General features: G+C 32.6%; 2 protein-coding genes across 2 annotated transcripts; one reads left to right on the top strand and one right to left on the bottom strand.

Annotated features, from left to right (window-relative positions):
* Positions 1-1,367: 1,367 nt before the first annotated feature.
* On the bottom strand, positions 1,368-6,171 carry LOC132750610 (uncharacterized; the record flags this gene model as incomplete). The annotated part of the gene is made up of 5 exons (XM_060740621.1): positions 5,971-6,171; positions 4,556-4,763; positions 3,940-4,106; positions 3,115-3,412; positions 1,368-1,441 (listed from the first exon to the last, which is right to left on the bottom strand). Coding segments are annotated over exons 1-5 (909 nt in total), but the record flags the coding sequence as incomplete, so codon positions are not given.
* Positions 6,172-6,449: 278 nt separating this feature from the next.
* Positions 6,450-20,377, top strand: LOC132750609 (DNA polymerase alpha subunit B-like; the record flags this gene model as incomplete). Its single annotated transcript, XM_060740620.1, is given in 11 exon segments — positions 6,450-6,477; positions 11,084-11,211; positions 11,561-11,643; positions 11,922-11,985; positions 12,978-13,093; positions 14,933-15,120; positions 15,998-16,305; positions 16,643-16,813; positions 17,379-17,417; positions 18,005-18,078; positions 20,203-20,377. Coding segments are annotated over 11 exon segments (1,374 nt in total), but the record flags the coding sequence as incomplete, so codon positions are not given.
* Between the last annotated feature and the right edge of the window lie 1,015 nt (positions 20,378-21,392).

Genomic DNA, 21,392 nt, shown 5'->3' with positions numbered 1-21,392 from the left:
AAAAATAGTAGTCTATGCTTTGATAATGAGCTGACAGATAGGGGAATTTTGTAAAGGGTGGCTTAGCCTGTCTGTTGTGATTACATGTCTAAAAAGTACATCATGGTATATTTTAGCCACCATAGAATTTATCTAGAAAAAATATAGCAATTTTTATTTGTACAAAAATATAGAAATAGTACAATGTATGATTAGTAAAATGTTCACTATACATGTACAAATAATGAAACTATTAACAAATGTCGGTACAGCCGCGGTACGGTATTTAGAGGGTCACGGGTTCGAGTCCATGTCAGGATTCACTTTTTTCTCAGCCTGTGACTGATATAACATTTGTATAGCCCAGGTAGAAATTAAATCACAATGCTAATTAAGTAACCCTGGGAAATTCGAAGAAATATTTGCATACACAGTAGGTTTATAACGATTCAGTATTTTAACAAGTAAAACGTGTAAGCGGCCGAATAGCTCGGAGGAACTCAAGAGCCACGGAATGGTATTCCGACTGTCAGGGGTTCGAGTCCCTGCCAGGCTGTTACATATCAATATAAATCTGTCAAGAAAAATAGGGAGGAACTGTCTAAAATAATTATCACCCTAAATAGGATTCGGATTGGGTTCGGATGTCTTTGATGAAAAGTCAGAAGATGAACTTGTAAAGGGGGTGGGGTGCGAGTCTGATTACCATCATTTGATGTCTGACGAACCTCATATCTAATATATATTGGTACGCATATAAACACCTGTTTGCTGAATTTAATATCAAAAATGTTGCAATTAATTAGTAACTAAATCTTATATGCGTATGTAAACTAGGATTAAAACTAATTAATCTTCGGCGTAAAGCATGTAGAAATCTGACCAGTATTCACCGCGAGGTCACAAACTTTAAAACTTTAATGTAAACATCACAATAATACTTCTTTATATAATATTTCTATTCTTTGACAGGGACACAGAACATCTCTTACATGTTTAAGAAACAAGAAATTTACATAATATATCTATCTAAGATATTCTTTTACTTCTGAATAGTAACAGACGCAAAACACGGTACTTAAGCGCTTAGACGAACGCAGACGCACGCTAAATAAGAAACGCACGCTTTCAGACGCACGATAAACGAAAAACGATACACGGAAAACGAAAAACGTTAAACGCTTGAAAACGATACACGCTTGAGAAAGCGTTTCAGCAAACGCACGTTGCACGCTATACGCACGCACGTTACACGAAAAACGGACGCACGAAAAACGCTATTTTTGACAACCGAAACGTTCACCCTACTGTAATCCTTAAAATATTTATACTGGCCCAATATAACCTGACAAAAAATCTTTATATCTAAAATTGTATGGTTATCTCACCTCTACTTTAGGGGTCACATTACATTTTGCAATCTGGGCACCAAGATCAGAAAACTTGCAACTCTCAGATTTACCTGTAATCATATTTATAAGCAAATTATTTTCATTTCTACATCTTCTATATATTACCGGTATACAATATTATATGAAATGTGTCATTAAAAACTCCCAAAGTATAATAAAGTAAGTAAAGTTATGCAGGGCAAATGTACACAGTTTCTTAAAGTGACACCTGTTTTCAGTAGAGTGCTTTACATTTCATTAATTATGTTTATTATTCATATCATTGCTTTGCATAACAAGAGCTGTCGGTAGGACAGCAACGCTCGACTATTCTTAGTGCTTGATAGTAAAAAAAATGCTTGATACAGTTACCTCCTCCTGTTTACAGGTTGGGGTCATGATGGTGAACAAGTGTGCAAAGTTTCAAAGCCATATGTCAATGGACTTTGAAAATATTTGAACTATTACAAAAACTTTAACGTAAATTCTAAGTCGAAAAAGGGGCATAATTCTGTCAAAATGCTTGATAGAGTTACCTCCTCCTGTTTACAGGTTGGGGTCATGATGTTGAACAAGTGTGCAAAGTTTCAAAGCCATATGTTAATGGACTTTGAAAATATTTGAACTATTACAAAAACTTTAACGTAAATTCTAAGTCGAAAAAGGGGCATAATTCTGTCAAAATGCTTGATACAGTTACCTCCTCCTGTTTACAGGTTGGGGTCATGATGGTGAACAAGTGTGCAAAGTTTCAAAGCCATATGTCAATGGACTTTGAAAATATTTGAACTATTACAAAAACTTTAACGTAAATTCTAAGTCGAAAAAGGGGCATAATTCTGTCAAAATGCTTGATAGAGTTACCTCCTACTGTTTACAGGTTGGGGTCATGATGTTGAACAAGTGTGCAAAGTTTCAAAGCCATATGTCAATGGACTTTGAAAATATTTGAACTATTACAAAAACTTTAACGTAAATTCTAAGTCGAAAAAGGGGCATAATTCTGTCAAAATGCTTGATACAGTTACCTCCTCTTGTCTACAGGTTGGGGTCATGATGGTGAACAAGTGTGCAAAGTTTTAAAGCCATATGTCAATGGACTTTGAAAATATTTGAACTATTACAAAAACTTTAACGTAAATTCTAAGTCGAAAAAGGGGCATAATTCTGTCAAAATGCTTGATAGAGTTACCTCCTCCTGTCTACAGGTTGGGGTCATGATGGTGAACAAGTGTGTAAAGTTTCAAAGCCATATGTCAATGGACTTTGAAAATATTTGAACTATTACAAAAACTTTAACATAAGTGGTTACGCCGACGCCGACGCTCGGGTGACTGCAATAGCTCTACTTATTCTTATCGAATAGTCGAGCTAAAAACAAAGTGCAATTGTATAATTTAAATGATGTATACATTTTGTTGTTGTGTCATTCTCTGCTCTTGTAACTTTCCTTTCTGCATATATACATGTATAACCTTTTAGTAGGTAACTATGTACAACAATGCACATTGAAGAACCTTGTTAGATTTTAAATAGAAAATATCCTTATAAGTGAAGTTTCGCTGGCAAATAATTATGACAAGCCATTATGCCACTACTATAATTATAGCCAGGCCAGGCAGATGAATTTTAACATTCATATATTGAAATTTCCCATTATAATTTATAATACATAGTTTAAAATCTAAAAGAGGAAGATTTGATTACATTAATTTAAGAGAGTCAATGTTAATAAACCACATACCACCATATGTTAAAGGTACAGATGCAGTTGTTGCACTCAATTTTTTATCAAGCTCAAAATCCTCTATCCTCCAATCAGCTTCTAAAGGTGTATCATTGATTGGATCAAATTTGGATGTCTTTGTAAACTCATCTATGATTGGTGCAGAAAATGTGTGTTTTGGATCACTGTTCCTAATTGTGATTGGTCGATACAAAGTGCCAAGAGAAATGGGGTCTTCATATTGCAAAGCAAGGGCTGTATCCTCAATTCTAACATGGCGGGAGAGTTGCTTGCGTGTAACACAGATGCAGTATTTCTGTTATATATATTAAGTTCATGCAATAATTAATTCAACATGAATACTGCAAAAGATTCCATCAAAACAATTTAATAAATTAATTTTTTTTCTATTTCTTCTGTTTTACAGAATTATGAAAAAAATGAAACAAAGCACATTAATACATTAACTAGCTACAGTAATATTAATAATTTAAGCATAAAATGATCTGTATCATCTGTATCAATAAAATATATAACAAGTATATTTAAGTATGTAAAACAGGTTTAAGAAATCGATACAAGGTATTTTAACATAATACTACAGTGCATGTGCATCAATGGTTTTACATCTCAGTGAATTAAATAGCATACAAAAACATTATTCAACACATTACTACGTGTTCAAGACAAATGTTTTTGTTTTTTTTTATTTTCAGGGTTTTATGCAAATTTTTACACAAACTACTTATAGGTGGTCTTTGCTTAATTCTGCATAAAAAAGGAAAGAAAACAAACATATTTATTAACAATGCAAAGTTCAGTTAATAAAGAAAGGGAACATACTTGTTTATTGGAGCCATCTTCCGAGGTGACCTCCACTATAATATTTGTACTCCCAACATTCAGTGTGGTTGGAGATCCTGGTTTCTCACCATTTACAGTCACAACATTCTTAGTATCTGGTGGGGTAGGTGTCACTTTAACAGCATTAACATTGCAGGCTAACAAACCTGAAATTACAAGTGTTAATAGTAGAGGATATATGAGAGAATTATATCAGTTAATAATCTAAACTGAGATGTATTGTTATAGCCAATTGGTAGTAGTTATGGTTAACATACAGATTTAGTGGGATTCAGAGACTGTTCATTTTGTTACGATATTTACAGCCATTCTGTGATTATTCATTTTGCAGTAGCATATCTATTTTGTTATTTTCTCTATTTTCTTATCAATGAATTGTAAATAAAATTCTAAGCTGTAAGTATGATATGTTGAGTTTTATAATAATTGATTTAAAGCTGAACAAAATCCGTTCAGAAATAACCAAACATTATACCGAAAAACATTAGTGTTGGGTTATAAGTGCCTCTGAGTGTATATTTACGTGAATGATCAATAAATTAGTGATATATAAGTCATATCATTAAATATTATAAAACATTTAGTATATATTTACATGTATATTCATAGGTTTCAGGACTGAACTCTGGTACAACAGTTCCAACATCTAACTTGAGACTGGAAAGAGTAGCATCTTTTGCAGAAAGTCGTTTTACATGGATGATATACACTTTGGTTGTTTTACCGTCTTCAGCACACACATCAATTTTAATATCAGTCACTGCTCCTTCTTTCACTGGGACTTTCTTTGATCCTCCACTCCCCTACAACCATTAAATTAAAAAAAAATAATTTCTACAGTTATCAGTTTTAATTGACTAAAATTTAAAAAAAAAAAAAACACTCGTTACAAGAGTTTGATATCTATAGACATCATATTAAAATGCAAAAGTTAAAGAGGGTTACTGTATGTGTTACAAGTATGCTTTTCTCGTCGATTAGTGACTCTTATTTGTAAAAATTGCGCTTGCACAACAAATATCAGACATACGTACAATTCAATTAGTGCATTTGTTAAATAAATTCATTATCTAAAAGTTCAAAAACTTTAAATTACTTTTAAAAACAACCGCTCAAAGATTAGAGTATCTGAACATGTCAACCATGACTGTCTTGCTCGGCTGGACGCTGACCAATCGATTCGTGAAATCCGATTCACCCTGTGACGTCATCAAAATATAGGTGCTCGCACCACTAAATGTTCGCATGGTTATTTTCAGTCCGATCTGATCAATATATGTTTCAAAGTCTAAAGTAAATTCTTACAGCATAATGAATATTTTTTTGGCTTAACTGTAAGTGTGTTTGATAAATTAAAACATCAATATCAAATATTTTCAAGCAATTAGGTCACCAGCTGATTGTAGGGTAAGGTCATTTACACCTGTTCATTTACGCATTTTGATTGGTTAGAATTGTCAAATCGAGTGTCTAATAAAACTTGTGTAGTTTTCGGATGGTGTATGTCCTTGCAAAAGTATTTATACCAGACATTTATTTAGGTCACGAATCGATGAGAAGACACGAATCGATGAGAATAAGGCATAAGTAATTTGTACATTTGTAAATCTCTTAATTCACATAATCGTCATGATAAAGCAGGGCCTGTGAATATAGCTCAGAGGTTAATTCACACTGCTTTGTAACTTTGTGAAACTCAAGGGCAAATTTCAGTATAGCAGGGGAGTATGTCATGGTTCCAAACTGTTCACTCTTTAGGAAAGAATATGTGTAAGTAGCCGAATAGCTCAGTCAGTAGAGCTGACAGGGTCCCGGGTACGAGTCGCGACCAGGCTGCACATCTTTCTCACCCTGTGACATGGGTAAAACGGATGCCAAATCTTTATTTTAAGTTATTTACAGGGGCACATTAAGCTGGTGATTAGGTCTTCAAGTGTCTTTGCAAATATCATTGACTGTTGAATATTATAAACAAAAAACTGGCCCCCAAAAAACGATAAAATATCTCACTGAAATTGTATAAGAGGCCCCCGTGTCTCTGGTTAAAAGATCTAGAGTAACTTCTGTAACATTGCTTGGAATTGTTGAACTATACTCTAAAGTGTCCTGGTGAAAAGCGGGTGCAATTTTGCCTGGTTTAATTCCAAGCTTTTCAAGGTTGCAATCGTCCATCTTGAAACTTAGGACTCTTCAGTGCGGATCTATATCATATATCTATGATAGACAATATAAATTAACAAATTCAATGAAGAATTCAAATAGTGTGTTAATTCACATATTCTTATATTATTTTTTTCAAATATTTACCATACAACTTTATTCAATTTTAATTTTTATCTAATCAGGACTAAGAAAAATAGTAAGAAACTCGACATACCTTTTTCGCGGGAAAATTAACTTCCGTGTTTACCTTTTTTTGTCTAAAAAAAATGTCTTGCATTATAACAGAAGAAGATCTTTCAGATGAATTTTCAATTTTTAGCATTGAGCTTGAAGATGAAGGCGTCATTGGCAAATGTAATTATAAAGTTTTGAGAAATGACTCGCGATTTTACCAAGACCAAGTCGACCCTATTTTGAATCAAATTCGTCCCAAGATGTTTCGACCTTAAATTATTAACCATAGTAATTTGTCCACGTAGAGATATGCACTCGTCCCTTTACGTAGATATATCCACTCGTCCCTTTACTAATCCATTTACTAATTACAAACTTTCAAAATAATGATATAGTCAACTTTTTTATATAAGGTCCACAGAAACCAAAAGAGCACATCAGGAAATAATGTTTGAAGTCCAAATTTATGTATGCATGTATGTATTCCACACTTAATAAGGGTCCATCTGCCCTTTCAGGCAATGGGACATGTAACCATTCATGTCCTTAAAGGTTATAATCTACCAAAGTGGTGACCAATTAATTTTGAATTCAGTAATTCACTGAAGAAATTAATAAAGTTATGTGAAAAAAATTCAGGGACTGCGTTCAGGGCGAAGTCAGACGAAAACTTCGCTGTAAATATTTTCACTTTGCCCTATATGATCGAAAAAACGAAATTCCAGTCGCCCTAAAATCTCTATGAAAGGTCTGTCTGACATGTATATTTCACCACTCTGTCGTAATTAGCACATGTATGCGCAGAAGCGTGGCCATAGCGACACTTGGAAATCCACATCGCTAAAAATAGCGCATTGATTGTACGTAACATTTTCGGTAAATTAAAGCTGTGAAAGACCCTGATATGAATGCAGCAGATGATAAAAAGCTAGCTAATTGATAATTAAGTTACCTCAAACGTATTTATTTGTGTCTTATTTACAATATCCCCTATACGTTTTGTTTGATTTACAATATTCCATAAACGTTCTGTTTGATTTACAATTTCCCCTACATGTGACCTTAGATAAACTTCATTGAGCAACTAGTACTTCATCATAGCAACTTTCAAATACACCTTTGTTTATTTTCCTTGCCATATATATGTTTATCAAACACCCGTGCCAATTTTGCGACTCCGTAAATATGGTATTGCACGGCCGTGCATATATTTTGACGTGACGTCATTAGCGTTATACAAACATTGTGTAAAGACGCGCAAAATGTTAGCGTTATACTATAGGCGCGTCAATGAAAAATGACTCTTATTTCACTTGAAACGGTCTTTATTTTGGGTATGTGATAAATAGAATCAGGGTTTCTATTGATGTACATTTCCTGCATCCTTGAAGCAAAAATAGTAACCTAGGACCCTCAATTACTCTAAGTCTGCGTCCACGGGGACGCAAATTAAAATTTCCTCCGTAATTGTCATTTGGAAATTCCTTCCGCGTCTTTAAAGGAAATGACGTAATTTAGTAGACGGGTTCTAATATTGAGTACAGCAGAGTTATCTTTCTTTCAATTAATTATAGTTTAATACGGAATAAAACGGCGCACACTAGAATTTAGTCGACCTTAAAAAAGCGTCCCAGTCTATGCGTTGCTATGCAAATAAATCGTGAAACATGTCGGCTGCTCCCCTAAAGAAATCACGTAGTTTTAATGAAAAGTGGCTAAGTACTTATCCGTGGCTCGTCCAAAACGAGAAGACCACGGGTGTGAAATGCAACCATTGCGTCTCAACCAAGAAATGTAATCCATTTGCCTCGGAAAATGGATGTTTGAATTTCCAGAATAGTACATTGGTCCGTCATCAAGAGTCTAAAGATCACTCGGACGCAGTTAAGCAATTGCAGCTTCGAAATAACTTTCGTAAATGTATTACGTCAGCCACACGTACTGATTCGAGATTTAAGAATTACGTTCCTCAATTACGCACTGTATATGTGATGTGCAAAAATAACATTGCAGCAGACAACTTCACAGAACTTATGAATTTACAAGAACTGAACAGTTGTGAAAACGTTGGCCATTATTACAGATCGGATGAGGCTGTATCCGAAATGGAATGTGTTTTGTCAAATACTATAGAAAAAAAAGTCATTGATGACATAAAAGCAAGTAAATTTATAGGAATAATGCTTGACGAAACTTGTGACATTTCGATTGACAAAAAAATTGTGTTTTACATAAAGTATATTAAAAACAGTGAAGCTCAAGTTTCGTATGTTGGGAACAGGAAAATAACTGATTGTACAGCAGAAGGAATTAAAGTGTCAGTTCTAGATTTTTTGTCAGAAAAGGGACTTGAAGTAACCTCTTTATTAGGACTTGGCACTGACGGGGCAAGCGTAATGGTTGGTTGTAGGAATGGTTTAGGTGTTGAGCTGAAACAACATTCAGAGCATTTGGTGCAGGTATGCTGTGTGATTTCACAGTAGACTATTATCATAATCTTTAAGCTGTTTTTATTTTAAGAAAATTATGCTGCAATTAAAAATGTAGCTTTAAACCTTTTAGATTGATGTTGGACTCTAGCTATAATTTAGATTTCAAATTTATAATTTTTCTATCAAAGTTTGATTAAAGACTCCTGTTGACTATTCAGTATTGTCTTGAACTGTTACCTATCTTGGATAAAATTAAACTTTTAACACTTATTAAATTTATGTAAAACAAATTGAATCATATAAAATAGATATTTGTTTTCCTTTATTTCAGAGTTCACTGTGTGGCCCACAGGTTAAACCTTGCAGCCAGTCAGGCCAGCAAAGGAATTCAGTACATGGTCGACTACAGGGATTTTATTCATAGTCTCTATAGGTTTTATGCTGATTCATCTGTACGATACGATAAATTACGAGAGTTACAAGTCATTTTTCATGGTAATGTGAAACAGGTTCCAGAGGGTACTTCAGTTAGATGGCTATCAGTAGAGGCAGCTGTTAAAATGGTGTTTCAATATTTTGACTCCATAATATTGTCTTTAGAAGATGATAAAGATTCTACAGGGAAAGCTAAGGGTATTTGGAAATTTGTAGGAACAACCCTCTTTTTACTGGTGACAGCACTTCTCATTGATGTACTGACAGTTATTGGGATTCTCAGTCTTACTTTTCAAAAGGACCATGTTAACCTTAGCAACATTCGCCACAATGTAAATTCCACAATTGAAACTTTAAATACAAGAAAAATGGATCAGTAACTGTTAATCAGGTTCTTCAAAACTTAACAGATGCCACAGTTCATGACAGTCATGATACAAACAAGAAAACCTACAAAAACATACAGTTAGCTGACCAGTCTTCAAGATTTGCTAATATTAGGGAGAGTTATATAAACAATTTAACTGAAAATTTTAGAAATCGTTTCCCTGAAAATGATTTAGATATTCTTGAGGCATTTGATTGTATTTTTAATCCAAAAAGGTACCCTGAGAATGTTAGGGATATACAGGATTATTCTATGCAGAAGTTGGAAATTCTTTGCCAGTTTTATAACACTCTACCCAATTTTGATGAGTCAAGGTGCAAAGCTCAGTTTTTACCATTTAAACACTTATTTTATTCATATAGGACAATTTTATCATTTTCTGGTTTAATAAAATTGCTTTTGCAGGAACACACAGAAACATACACTGACTTAGTTACTCTGGCTCAAATTGCAATGATAATTCCAGTGTCAAGTGCTCCTTGTGAAAGGGGTTTTTCCCACCAAAATGTGTTGAAAAATACAGTTAGAAATAGACTAAATCCTGAAAGACTAAATAGACTAATGATGATAAAATTAGTCGGACCAGATGTCAAAGATCTTGACTTTCTGCATGTTGCACAAACATTCAGCCAAATGAAAGAAAGGACAAAATAAAAAGTAAAAATAAAAAAGTAACAATAAATGATGATTATGTCATTGTGAAATTTATTTCCTGAGTTGACAAAGAAAAAATAAATAATAAATCATAATGGTTTATATTTTTTATTTTATTTAACAAGGTCAATAAAAATGCATATGTAGTTGAACAATCATCAATATATATAAATGAAATTATGTAAAGAATTAAACCTAGACAATATATATATATAACTAGTAAGTAATACCTTACTTTAAAGTAATAAATGATTAGGACCCTCATATTTTTCTCTGGGACCCTCATATTTTAGAAGCACGAGTCCCTTGGACTCTTAAATAAAAATTCCTAGTAGAAACCCTGAGAATATTAAATGAGTGTAAGTTCAATACTGAATTTATTGCACTCGTTGAATAAAATAATATTATGCTCGCCAGAGGCTCGCATAATATAATTTTATTCAACTGGTGCAATAAATTCAGTATTGAACTTACACTCATTCAATATCCTCTATATATTTTATATGCATGTACATATAAAGGTGTACATGTATATTTTGTGAAATAAATTAGAAAAAAATCCAATTATATAACTCGATTTGATGATCACTTCTCCCTAAATTTCAAAACTTCTCCCTATTTTTCCTGAAGGGAGAAGTCACTTCTCCCTAAATTTTCAGTCCAAGGTAGTCCCTGAAATTACCATAATACAGGCCCAAGCTTAAATGTTAGTGCTTTGGTTTAAGAATTCTGTATCTATTTCTTCTATTTCATAGAATGTTAAAAATATATGTGGTTCCAACTAATTATGGGATGAAATATTTGCTTAACTATCTGAGTGTGCTTATGCTGATGATAAATATATATCTTGACTGGTAACAAATTATTTTGTTTTCAGTGCAGGAGATGTGTACTATGCACAAACTCGAGGCTTCAGAACTTGTGTCTGAATGGGTGGCTTTCACTCATTCATTCAAGAAAAACGTGAAACTAGAATTTGATGCATTGGAGCAGTTTGAAAGGGAGGTAAATAACATTTTGTGTTTAAATCGCTGTCTTAAGTACAATACAAATAATTGTTGGGAAATTTAAATGCAACTTTGTGGTCATTCTTACTCCTTTTATGCCAGGTTGTTGAGTACAGTAGTTAAAAATGCTTACCTGTACATCTTTCATTGGCTAGCAGTAAGAGAACATTGAAATCCATGTAGATGGTATCATGATGATGTGAAAGGTACATGCATGCTCGGGTTATAGTGGAATTATAACAAATACATAAAGCTGGTAAAGTGAATGACATTAACATTTTGCTCTGTAGATACAGAATAGTTTGATATAAATACAAAATTCACCCATTTATTTGATGTATATTTAGAGATTATCTAAAAGGCATCAGAAAACACCAAAGGCAATTAAAAAAGAGGCGGCTCCAGTTATTCATACTATTGACAGTCTTCCGTAAGTAGCATTATTATTTGATGTTTAATATAAAAATGTTTTGTGACAGTTGGTACAATATAATAAAGTAAATTTATAAGTCATTTTCATTGGATGGATTGAATTGTATGGATTGAATGTGATCCTTAAACTGTTGTGACAGCTTAAACTTTTCTGATTTTGACTTCTTGTACAGAATGTTAATTTCAAAATCTTTCAACATCTTTGGTCAACCTTATTTGAAATAGAAAATTAATATAAATTATCAACAATTGTACATGTATAATTATATTTTTCAGGATGGATGTAGAAGGAGCTGAAGAATTATTTAGCTCATATGGCGGAAAGACACCAAAATCAAAGGTAATGCACTTCTCAATCAGTGTTGCATCTAGAATTTCAAAATTATGGGGGATTGTCCCCCACTCAACTGATGTTGTTGGGGATTTGAAAAAAAATGTGGGGGACATACATTTACCTTACAATATGACGTACCAAAAAGAATTCATTTTTTTTACGTTCAGGCATTTTTGTCAAAAACTGAAGTAGAAAAAATAAAGTATTGACGAATACTACAAAACACACGCGAGATGACCCAGTCAGCTGCTACACGCGATTTAGTACTTTAGAATTGTAGTCATAACCACGGGTGAAAACAAACATGGCTGAAGCGTTCAAGATACGATGTAGATAAACTGAATTATGTTGAAAAGATAGTCAGATGCGCGACTTGGCGCGCATTGACTTCATTAAAATGCGCGATCTGTATAAAAATGGGCAAATCGCGCAGCCTAGATGCAACACTGCTCAATGCACATTGTCATGTTATTATTTCATGTATTTATCTTCTTTAGACTATACAAATCCCATTCAGATATATACAAGTCATGTATATATTAAAAAACAGTCACTCTCCATCTTCACGCAATATTTAGCATTAATTAGTACAATTATTTATGAAAATGTATTTTGTGATATATATATACATAGTAAATTGAAGTGCATAATTTATTTTCCTGCATTCTAAATGTTGAATCTATTAAGAAATTTTGAAGTTGCATTTAATTTTTTATTTTTATCTATTGAGCTAAATGCAAACAGAAATTATACATATCAAAAGCTTTACAAATTTTTATACTGTAACCAAGTTGCACTTTACCAACTTACATACAGGCCTTATGCTTGATAGATAGGAATGCAAGATTAAAAAAAAAAATGTGTGCAAGCAAAAAAAACTATGCCCGTTAATAGATCGGCCCATATAGTACAAGAAATGTAATTAACGTTTCTTTTTCATTAATGATACAATTGTTGGTTGTATGATGTTAGACATTTGTAGAATGATTACACTACAGACTGCAGTATCAAACAAGAGACAGCATACACCAGAGAATGTCCCTATGAAAAGATTTACTGGACCTAATCGAAGCCCTGCAGTACCATTCTCTCCAGCCAGCTTCTCCCCAGCTAGGTATGAAAGTATAAACTATTCATTACTTGTTTATACCTGCAGACAAAACATATTTGTTATGTACAGTAAAAATTTATTTGCTAGATATGTAGAGAATTACTATCTTTTGTTATGAAAGGCATTGCAAGATGCCTAAAAAAAGCATAAGGGTACAATTGTAAAAAGCTATTTTCCAAATATTGGAGGGTGTTCATGGCCCAGTGATTAAGATCGTTAATTTCAAACCACTGTCCACTCACAGCTGGTGGGTACTAATCCCACCTGGTACTATGGATTATTTCAGGTGAGGGAGCTATCCAGCTAGCCCTTGAAACATAGGTTGTTCTTCTGAGGTATTCCCTCCACCACTTAAGATGACAAAATGTGATATATGACCTTGAAAGTGTTGGAGTGACTTAAGAACCAAACAAAACAAACAAATTCAGGGATCATCCTGGTCATGATTTTTAGTGAGAGATTTTCTCTCATTTGAGAAATTTTGATGAGAGAAATTAGATTTTCTTGAGAGATTTAATTTTCATGATGGGCGAGGTTAAAAATATGGAAATTTCTAACTTTTTAAAAATCACTGTACATATAAACATCGTTTATCTAAAGAGGATATAAGAAGATGTAGCTCTGTTTATTACAGTGATTTTTGTTTTCACTTTTTTAACACATCCTATGCCTTTTCTTTTGTGATTTTTTAAACATAATAAAATTCTAATTGTGAAAAATAAATATAACACCTTTATTCTGAAATATAAAAGAATTATACATGGATATCTACTACAACTATTATTTGCAGTCAATGTTCCTAATGGACAACACTGTACTGTACAGAAGTGATTGTTGAGATTTGAAGAATATTTTTATAACCTTTCATTTTGTTTTCTTTATGATTCTCTTCACACACCTCCCTCCATTAAAAAATATACCTGAACACATAATGACAAATATCTCCATATCCACAAATATAAACAATAACTAAAGTAATTTTTATTCATAAACATCATTTTTAGTGTTATAAAACACCTTTAAATAACACTCGGCTTCCTTTTAGAATTTTTTTAATCACGACATCGCGAAAATATGTGACAAATGAATATTTGTCTGTTTTCCGCTGAAACATTCACAATTCTAGCTGTTGCTGATTGCAATTATATAAAATTAAATATTTTTGTTCAATAAAAGAACATTTATTATCGGCTATTTCATCAGGAATCGTAAAACAAAATTTTTTAATTTGTTCTTTACGGCAAAATTTACCGTGGTTGATGTGACATTTAGAAGACAAATTTTACCGGTAGATTTATTTTTGACATGTCCATTTTTATGTTAGTCTGTGTCTAAAATTTTTTATTAAAATCAATTAAAAGTGTTTTGTGTAAATTCTCGACTTACAGATAGATAAAGGTTAGCCATCATACCGAATTTCTGTACGGTGAATTTGCGGTCTCCGATCGGCAATTATTTTAGGCTAAATAATTTAAAGTGTTGGACTACTTTTTGGAGTTTTTTACACCGATTTCATTAATAAACAATTTGAAATTAAATTCTTGATGGGAATCGTGAATTTTTCATCATATTTTTGTGTAATTTTAGCATTCCTTAGATTGTGTTTAGACATTTTCCGGCTCAAATTGCCGTGCGAGAATTTCTCTCATTTCCCAAATTTCTCTGAGATTTTGGTGATATTTTTGCGAGAAATCGCGGAAATCGCCCCCTAGAATGATCCCTGAAATTACTAAACATTGATTTCAAAAAAGAAATCTTTAGTTCTAAATTTGCTAAATAATCATATAAACTTTGCTTTGTAATTATTAACTTTAAGTTTACTTGTTTCTGACTCATTTCCAGCACTACTCCTGCCAAGAAATACAACTCTAGAACAAATCGTGGTGAGGTTATGGTTAGTGTTGGTAAAACTAACAACATTAAGTGGCAGGGATCAGGTCATAGTGTTGTTATAGAAGATTACAATACAGAACAGAGTATCTCTAAAGATATGAAATACATGTTTCAGAAATTATCAGAGAAAAGGGATGGTAAGTGAAACACTATAAATTATTATCTTATCATGGTTACAGTGTCTTTAGATGCAGTTTTCAGCTGCATTAATGATCTAATCTTGTAAAAATAAAGTAAGAGAAATGTGAAACTTTTTACATTTCGTTGGGAACGAAATCTCTCTCTGGTTAAGATTTATATTCAAAAGAATAAGATTTCAGAGTTTTTGAGGTACATAAATGATTTAATAACAATAATTAAGTCCTTGGTGTATACTGAGAAATTTGATCATAATTGTGAGTTTGAATATGTGGCTAGTCAGCGCTATATTGTGATGTTTGATTTTTTTACAAATTGTTCATTAGATTAATATTTATATGGGCTAGCCTAAGATGTTAATGGCATGGTTGAGTGGTTAACACATAAGACACAAGCTGTGTGGATTCAAACTCCACTTCTGGCAAATTGTTGTTTCCTTGGTTTAAACATTTTTATTTAACAAAACATTTTAAAAGTGAACAATATTTACAAAGTACATTTTGGGATTGGGCAGAAAGCTATAAAGCTTATGAATGTCCTCTCCCAAGAATTAACCTTTGTTGCTCAGTATTCCAGTATGTATCTATAAGCTCATAGCTTCTTACACAATCAAACATAAATTTTGTATGAACTAAATATAAATAAGATAGCAATGAAGAAATACAACATGTCAGCACCAGTGCAGGTTCAGTAATTTAATAATCTACTAAATATAACATGGTTTGATGGTTTATAGTTGCCATATTTCAAGTAAATAAAATTTACATGTATTGAAATTGAGCAATGGTGTTCACAAAAATCAGGAAAATTAAAATTGTTTTATAGTTTCTAGCTTTGCCGATAAATTATTAAAAATTTTTTTATTTTGTTGCACAGTTTTGAATGACATTATAGAAGACATGGCAGAACATCTACAGAAAATTCACAACATTGATGAGTTGGTTCACCTCGCCCTGCCAACTCAGGAGGAGGTCACTGTAGCCGGCAGGGTTTGTTGTGACAGTCATGGTAAACTTAACCCGAAGTCTTTGGTATTAGAAGGCTCTATTGATACATCATCTGGAAAAACTATACCTGTAGATTTATCACAGCTGAAGGAGTATGCACTATTCCCCGGTCAAGTGGTTGCCATGGCTGGTCATAACAGTACTGGACAGAAATTTGTGGCTAGTAAATTATTTGAGGTATGATTCGAAGTTTTAAATCAATTCTTTTAGCAATTTAAGCGATATGAATTTCTCCCTATATATTTTTAAGGTATTTCACGAATTTGATAGATTCTAATTTGCAGTGGTAATTTAATTTCAGTAATTTTGATGCGACTTAAAACAAACCAAAACAGTCAAGTTTATTATGGCAAAACATGAATAAATTTTAATCTGTTAAGTAAGATTTAAAGAAAAAAGATTTTTTGAGGCATACTCACTAAAGCATCAAACTACATGTAAATTGAAAATAACATTATTTTAAAAATTAAGAGAAATGAATGAATATATAACCATAAAAAATTTGCTTTTTCAGAGTGTAACTCTACCATTACCCGAGATTCCAGCTAACACGGACACCAAGAATACAAGGTTATCAGTAATGGTAGCCGCTGGACCATTCTCAACATCAGACTGTTTGTCGTATGAACCTTTTACAGATCTTATAGAACAAATACGGCAAACTAGACCAGATGTCTGTATTCTAGTGAGTTTTTTATGTACATATTTTTAGCTCTACTTTTCAAAGAATACAGAGCTATTGTACTCACTCCGACATTGCTGTCACACTTTGGTTAAGTTTTTTTTGGATAAAAGTAATGTGCAATTGTGCATATATTTAATATAGGTGTGTTTTTTTATGTCAGTTCATGAAAAGATCAGCGGGCATATTTTTTTCTTTTCTTTGGCTATAAAATTTTATTCTTTAAGCTGCAGCTGTCACTCTTTGCCATGGCATACCAATAGGAATATTTGATTCAACAGTAAAAATAATGTTACATGTGATTTTCAAAATGTTGTTGTAATGATAATTTTCAGAGTAAATTTGTAGATAGATAATATATTTGTAAATTTAAAAAAAGATTTTAGTATTTGTTGATCGAAAAGTCTGCATAAAGACTGATAGAAACATAATAATCTTGAATTGTAGTAGTTATAATAACTTATGCTCTTTAAAAACTGCTTCTGTGTGAGATGTTTATAGCTTAATAATAGAAATTTGTCCATTGGCAAACATGTTTATAACCAGCAAGAACATTGTCTCATTTCAGATGGGTCCATTTGTAGATGGTAAAAATGCAGAGATAGAGGTATTTTCTAGTTTTATTTAGTTTCAGTAAAAACTTCCTCCTTTAGCTAATCAATAAATCTACTTTGTTAAGTTAAAGTACATGTAATTGTAATTGACAACATCAAGGTATGAATATTTCTTAACAAACAAATCTAAATGGTCATTGTATGGTAAATATGGATAGAAATCTCCTGTGTATCTACTTTTTAAGTTGAAAGGAAGCTTAGATCAAGGAACTTTTATAATCCTAAAGTGTGACATATAATTTTTGTATAGCCTGTCTTAGTATTGTCCAGGTCATAACTTTGTGGTTCATATATGGATTCTGAAATAATTTTGTGTAAATGTTGAGCACATTAAACTAGTATGTCTCTTGCAAAGCCAATCATTACAGGTCCAAGCACAAGGTCACACATAACTTGCTAGTAAAACATCTTGGCCAAAAGTATAGTTCAGAGGGCATATGTCTGTTCATATTTAGAAAAGTCTTCTTTTTTTTCTAATTTACTACATATTTTAAATTCAGAATAAAAGAGAAACATTGAAAATGGACACTTGGTTTTGGCATGTTATTCTACACGTATTATCATTTGTTTACATTTGCAGAGTGGTAAATTGAAAGTCACATATTATGACATTTTTAAACAAAAATTAGATGAAGTAGCCATTGTGACAGAAAAGTAAGTAGAAAATTGTAGAAAATTTATTAAAAATCTAGGAAATTGTAAATTAATTTGTCAAATTCGAACTAAAGAATGTACAAACAATGTTTCTAAAGCAGCATTGCCTATTACAGGTCATTTTAATTTGGTCCATCATGGAAATGTGGGTTTTCAGCTCACCTGAGCTTGCTCAGGGTGAGCTTTTAGGATCGGTGAATGTCCGTCGTCCATCCGTCCGTCGTACGTCCACAATTGCTTGTGAACACTCTAGCGGTCACATTTTTGAACCAATCATCATCAAACTTTGTCAGGATGCTTGTTTAGTCAATTGCTTGGATGAGTTCGAACATGGGTCATCTCCGATGAAAATCTAGGTCACAGGAGCTATAAATAGAAAAACCTTGTGAACCTCTTAGCGGTCACATTTTTGAACCAATCATCATCAAACTTGGTCAGAATGCTTGTCTAGTCAATTGCTCGGATGAGTTCGAACATGGGTCATCTCGGATGAAAAAGTAGGTCACCGGAGCTAAAAATAGAAAAACCTTGTTAACACTCTAGCGGTCACATTTTTGCTTCAATCATCATCAAACTTGGTCAAGATGCTTGTCTAGGTCATAGCTCAGATAAGTTCAAACATGGGTCATCTCGGATGAAAAAGTAGGTCACCGGAGCTAAAAATAGAAAAACCTTGTTAACACTCTAGCGGTCACATTTTTGCATCAGTCATCATCAAACTCGGTCAAGATGCTTGTCTAGGTGAAAGCTCTGATGAGTTCGAACATGGGTCATCTCAGATGAAAAACTAAGTCACAGGAGCTAAAAAAAGAAAAACCATGTTAACACTCTAGAGGTCACAATTTTGCCTCAATCATCATCAAACTTGTTCAGGATGCTTGTCTAGGTGATAGCTCGGATGAGTTCGAACATGGGTCATCTCGGATGAAAAAGTAGGTCACCGGAGCTAAAAATAGAGAAACCTTGTTAACACTCTAGCGGTCACATTTTTGCATCAATCATCATCAAACTTGATCAAGATGCTTGTCTTTGTGATAGCTCGGATGAGTTCGAACATGGGTCATCTCGGATAAAAAACTAGGTCACAGGAGCTAAAAATAGAAGAACCTTGTTAACACTCTAGTGGTCACAATTTTGACTCAATTGTCATCAAACTTGGTCAGGAAACTTGTCTAGGTCATTGCTGGGAATAAATTGAACATGGGTCATCTCGGATGAAAAAGTAGGTCACCGGAGCTAAAAATAGAAAAATCTTTTTTTTAACACTCTAGTGGCTACTGTTTTGATCCAAATATTCTGTTAATTGGTCTGAAAGTTTGTTTTGATGATTTCTAAGTCAAGTTCGAACATGGGTCATCTTGGATGAAAAACTAGGTCACACTGCCCAAATATGGAAAAACCTTGTTAACATTCTAGTGGTCACATTTTCGACTCAATTATCATCAAACTTGGTTAGGATGCTTGTCTAGGTAATTGCTTGGATGAGTTCGAAATCGGAGCTAAAAATAGAAAAATCTTGTTAACACTCTAGTTGCTACTGTTTTGATCCAAGTATCCTGGAAATTGGTCTGAAAGTTTGTTTTGATGATTTCTAGGTCAAGTTTGAATATGTGTCACCTGGGTAAAAAACTAGGTCGCACTGCTCAAATATGGATAATCCTTGTTAACACTGTAGTGGTCACATTTTTGACTCACCTGTCATGAGACTTGGTCAGAATGCTTGTCTAGGTAATTGTTTGGATGAGTTTGATAAGTCAGGTGAGCGATCTAGGGCCATCATGGCCCTCTTGTTTTAATGACACTATGTATTCATACTGTGATTACCCATAGTATGTAGATTTTAAATCATAACCTATCGTCCCTGTGTGTACTTATAAGATGTTTATTTTACATTTTAAAAAAAAAGATATGAAATAAGAGCATAATATATCTTAAAATATTTTTTTCTTAGATTTTGATTTTAAAGTGTTTAATAAATTTAATATTCTTTAAATTGTTTTAATATTCTTTTGATTAATTTTATTCACGATTTATTGATAATATAAATAATTTTGTATTACAAATATGCATTTATTCGTATCTTCTGTGTGTTCTAACTATATGATTAAACATTTTATATTTCAGTTTAAATGTCCAGCTGGTTGTATTGCCCTCACAAAGAGATGTACATCATGATCCAGTGTACCCCACCCCACCTTATAACCTGAAAAATTCTTACAAGGTAGCTGTATTTCATACCTTCACAGTTCCTGCTAATAAATCTCTGACTATAATGATTCTTATCGCCATAATTGATTAACAAGTAGTTTTAAGTTGCATATGAAATAGAACTATTTATAAAGACTTTTCCTGCTTATTGTTTGATTTTATTAACCTGTCAATTACATAGTCAGTACACACAGTATATTAATCTTCAGTAGATTTTCCGTAAGTTTCGTGAGATGTACACAATATAATCTAAGTGGCCGATTAGTTTTTTTAGCGTTTGAGACCCTCCGAATTGGTTTCCATGTTTTTTTTTTTTCCATTATTAATATTTTCCCATCATTATTGAAGTTAATAATGGATTTTGTTTTATTTTGTAATCTTTTGTTTTTAATAATGTTTCTAACTTAATTTTGTAAAGTCTATACTCTTTTTTAAATACCCACGGTTTTAAGAATTCATGTTTTAAAATAAATTCCCCCGGATTTTAAATCAATAAATCTTTATTCCAAAATGTGTAAGCACACTACAAATTGATTTTTAAAAATCTGAAATTTATTTGTTAACTTTTAGAATGGAAGCTTTGCGTGGAAAACTGAAATGAACTTTTTTATTTTTGCAAACAATCAAAAGTAACTTTGACGTAATAATAATTTTTTTTCAGTTAAAAAATAAATCATTTTGAAAAAAAATGATGCTTGATATTTATGTTTTAGAATATATTATTTGTTCTTTTAAATTACATGCATGAACACTTTGCAAGATTCCATGCACACTTAGAATAAACAACATTTGTGTTTGCCCTTAATCAAAGATTTTTGTTTTCACTGGGAATGAAGAAATTTCCTTGTAAGTTTCTTTGAATATAAATGAATACAGTGACTGTTAGATCAAGTACACTGTTAAAAACATTTGTGGTCAATTCAAAGATTTCAAACGATAAATGTCTTTAATTTTGCCTGCAAATTAAAAAGGTTTCAAGTTTGTATGTAAAGTAGCCTAATTTCTTGATTTATGTAATATATTATTTTAGAATTCCTTTGCTTGTCTCTTAAGCAAGAAAATTTTAACTGTTTTTCTTGACTTTCCAATTTTCCTAAGGCATGTTC

The sequence above is a fragment of the Ruditapes philippinarum genome, unplaced genomic scaffold (genome assembly GCF_026571515.1).
Source record: "Ruditapes philippinarum isolate M1 unplaced genomic scaffold, ASM2657151v2 ctg2898_1_1_1_1, whole genome shotgun sequence".
Lineage (NCBI taxonomy): Eukaryota > Metazoa > Mollusca > Bivalvia > Venerida > Veneridae > Ruditapes > Ruditapes philippinarum.
Note: the sequence above shows the minus strand (reverse complement) of the source record. Positions and strands in the feature narration are given on the sequence as shown.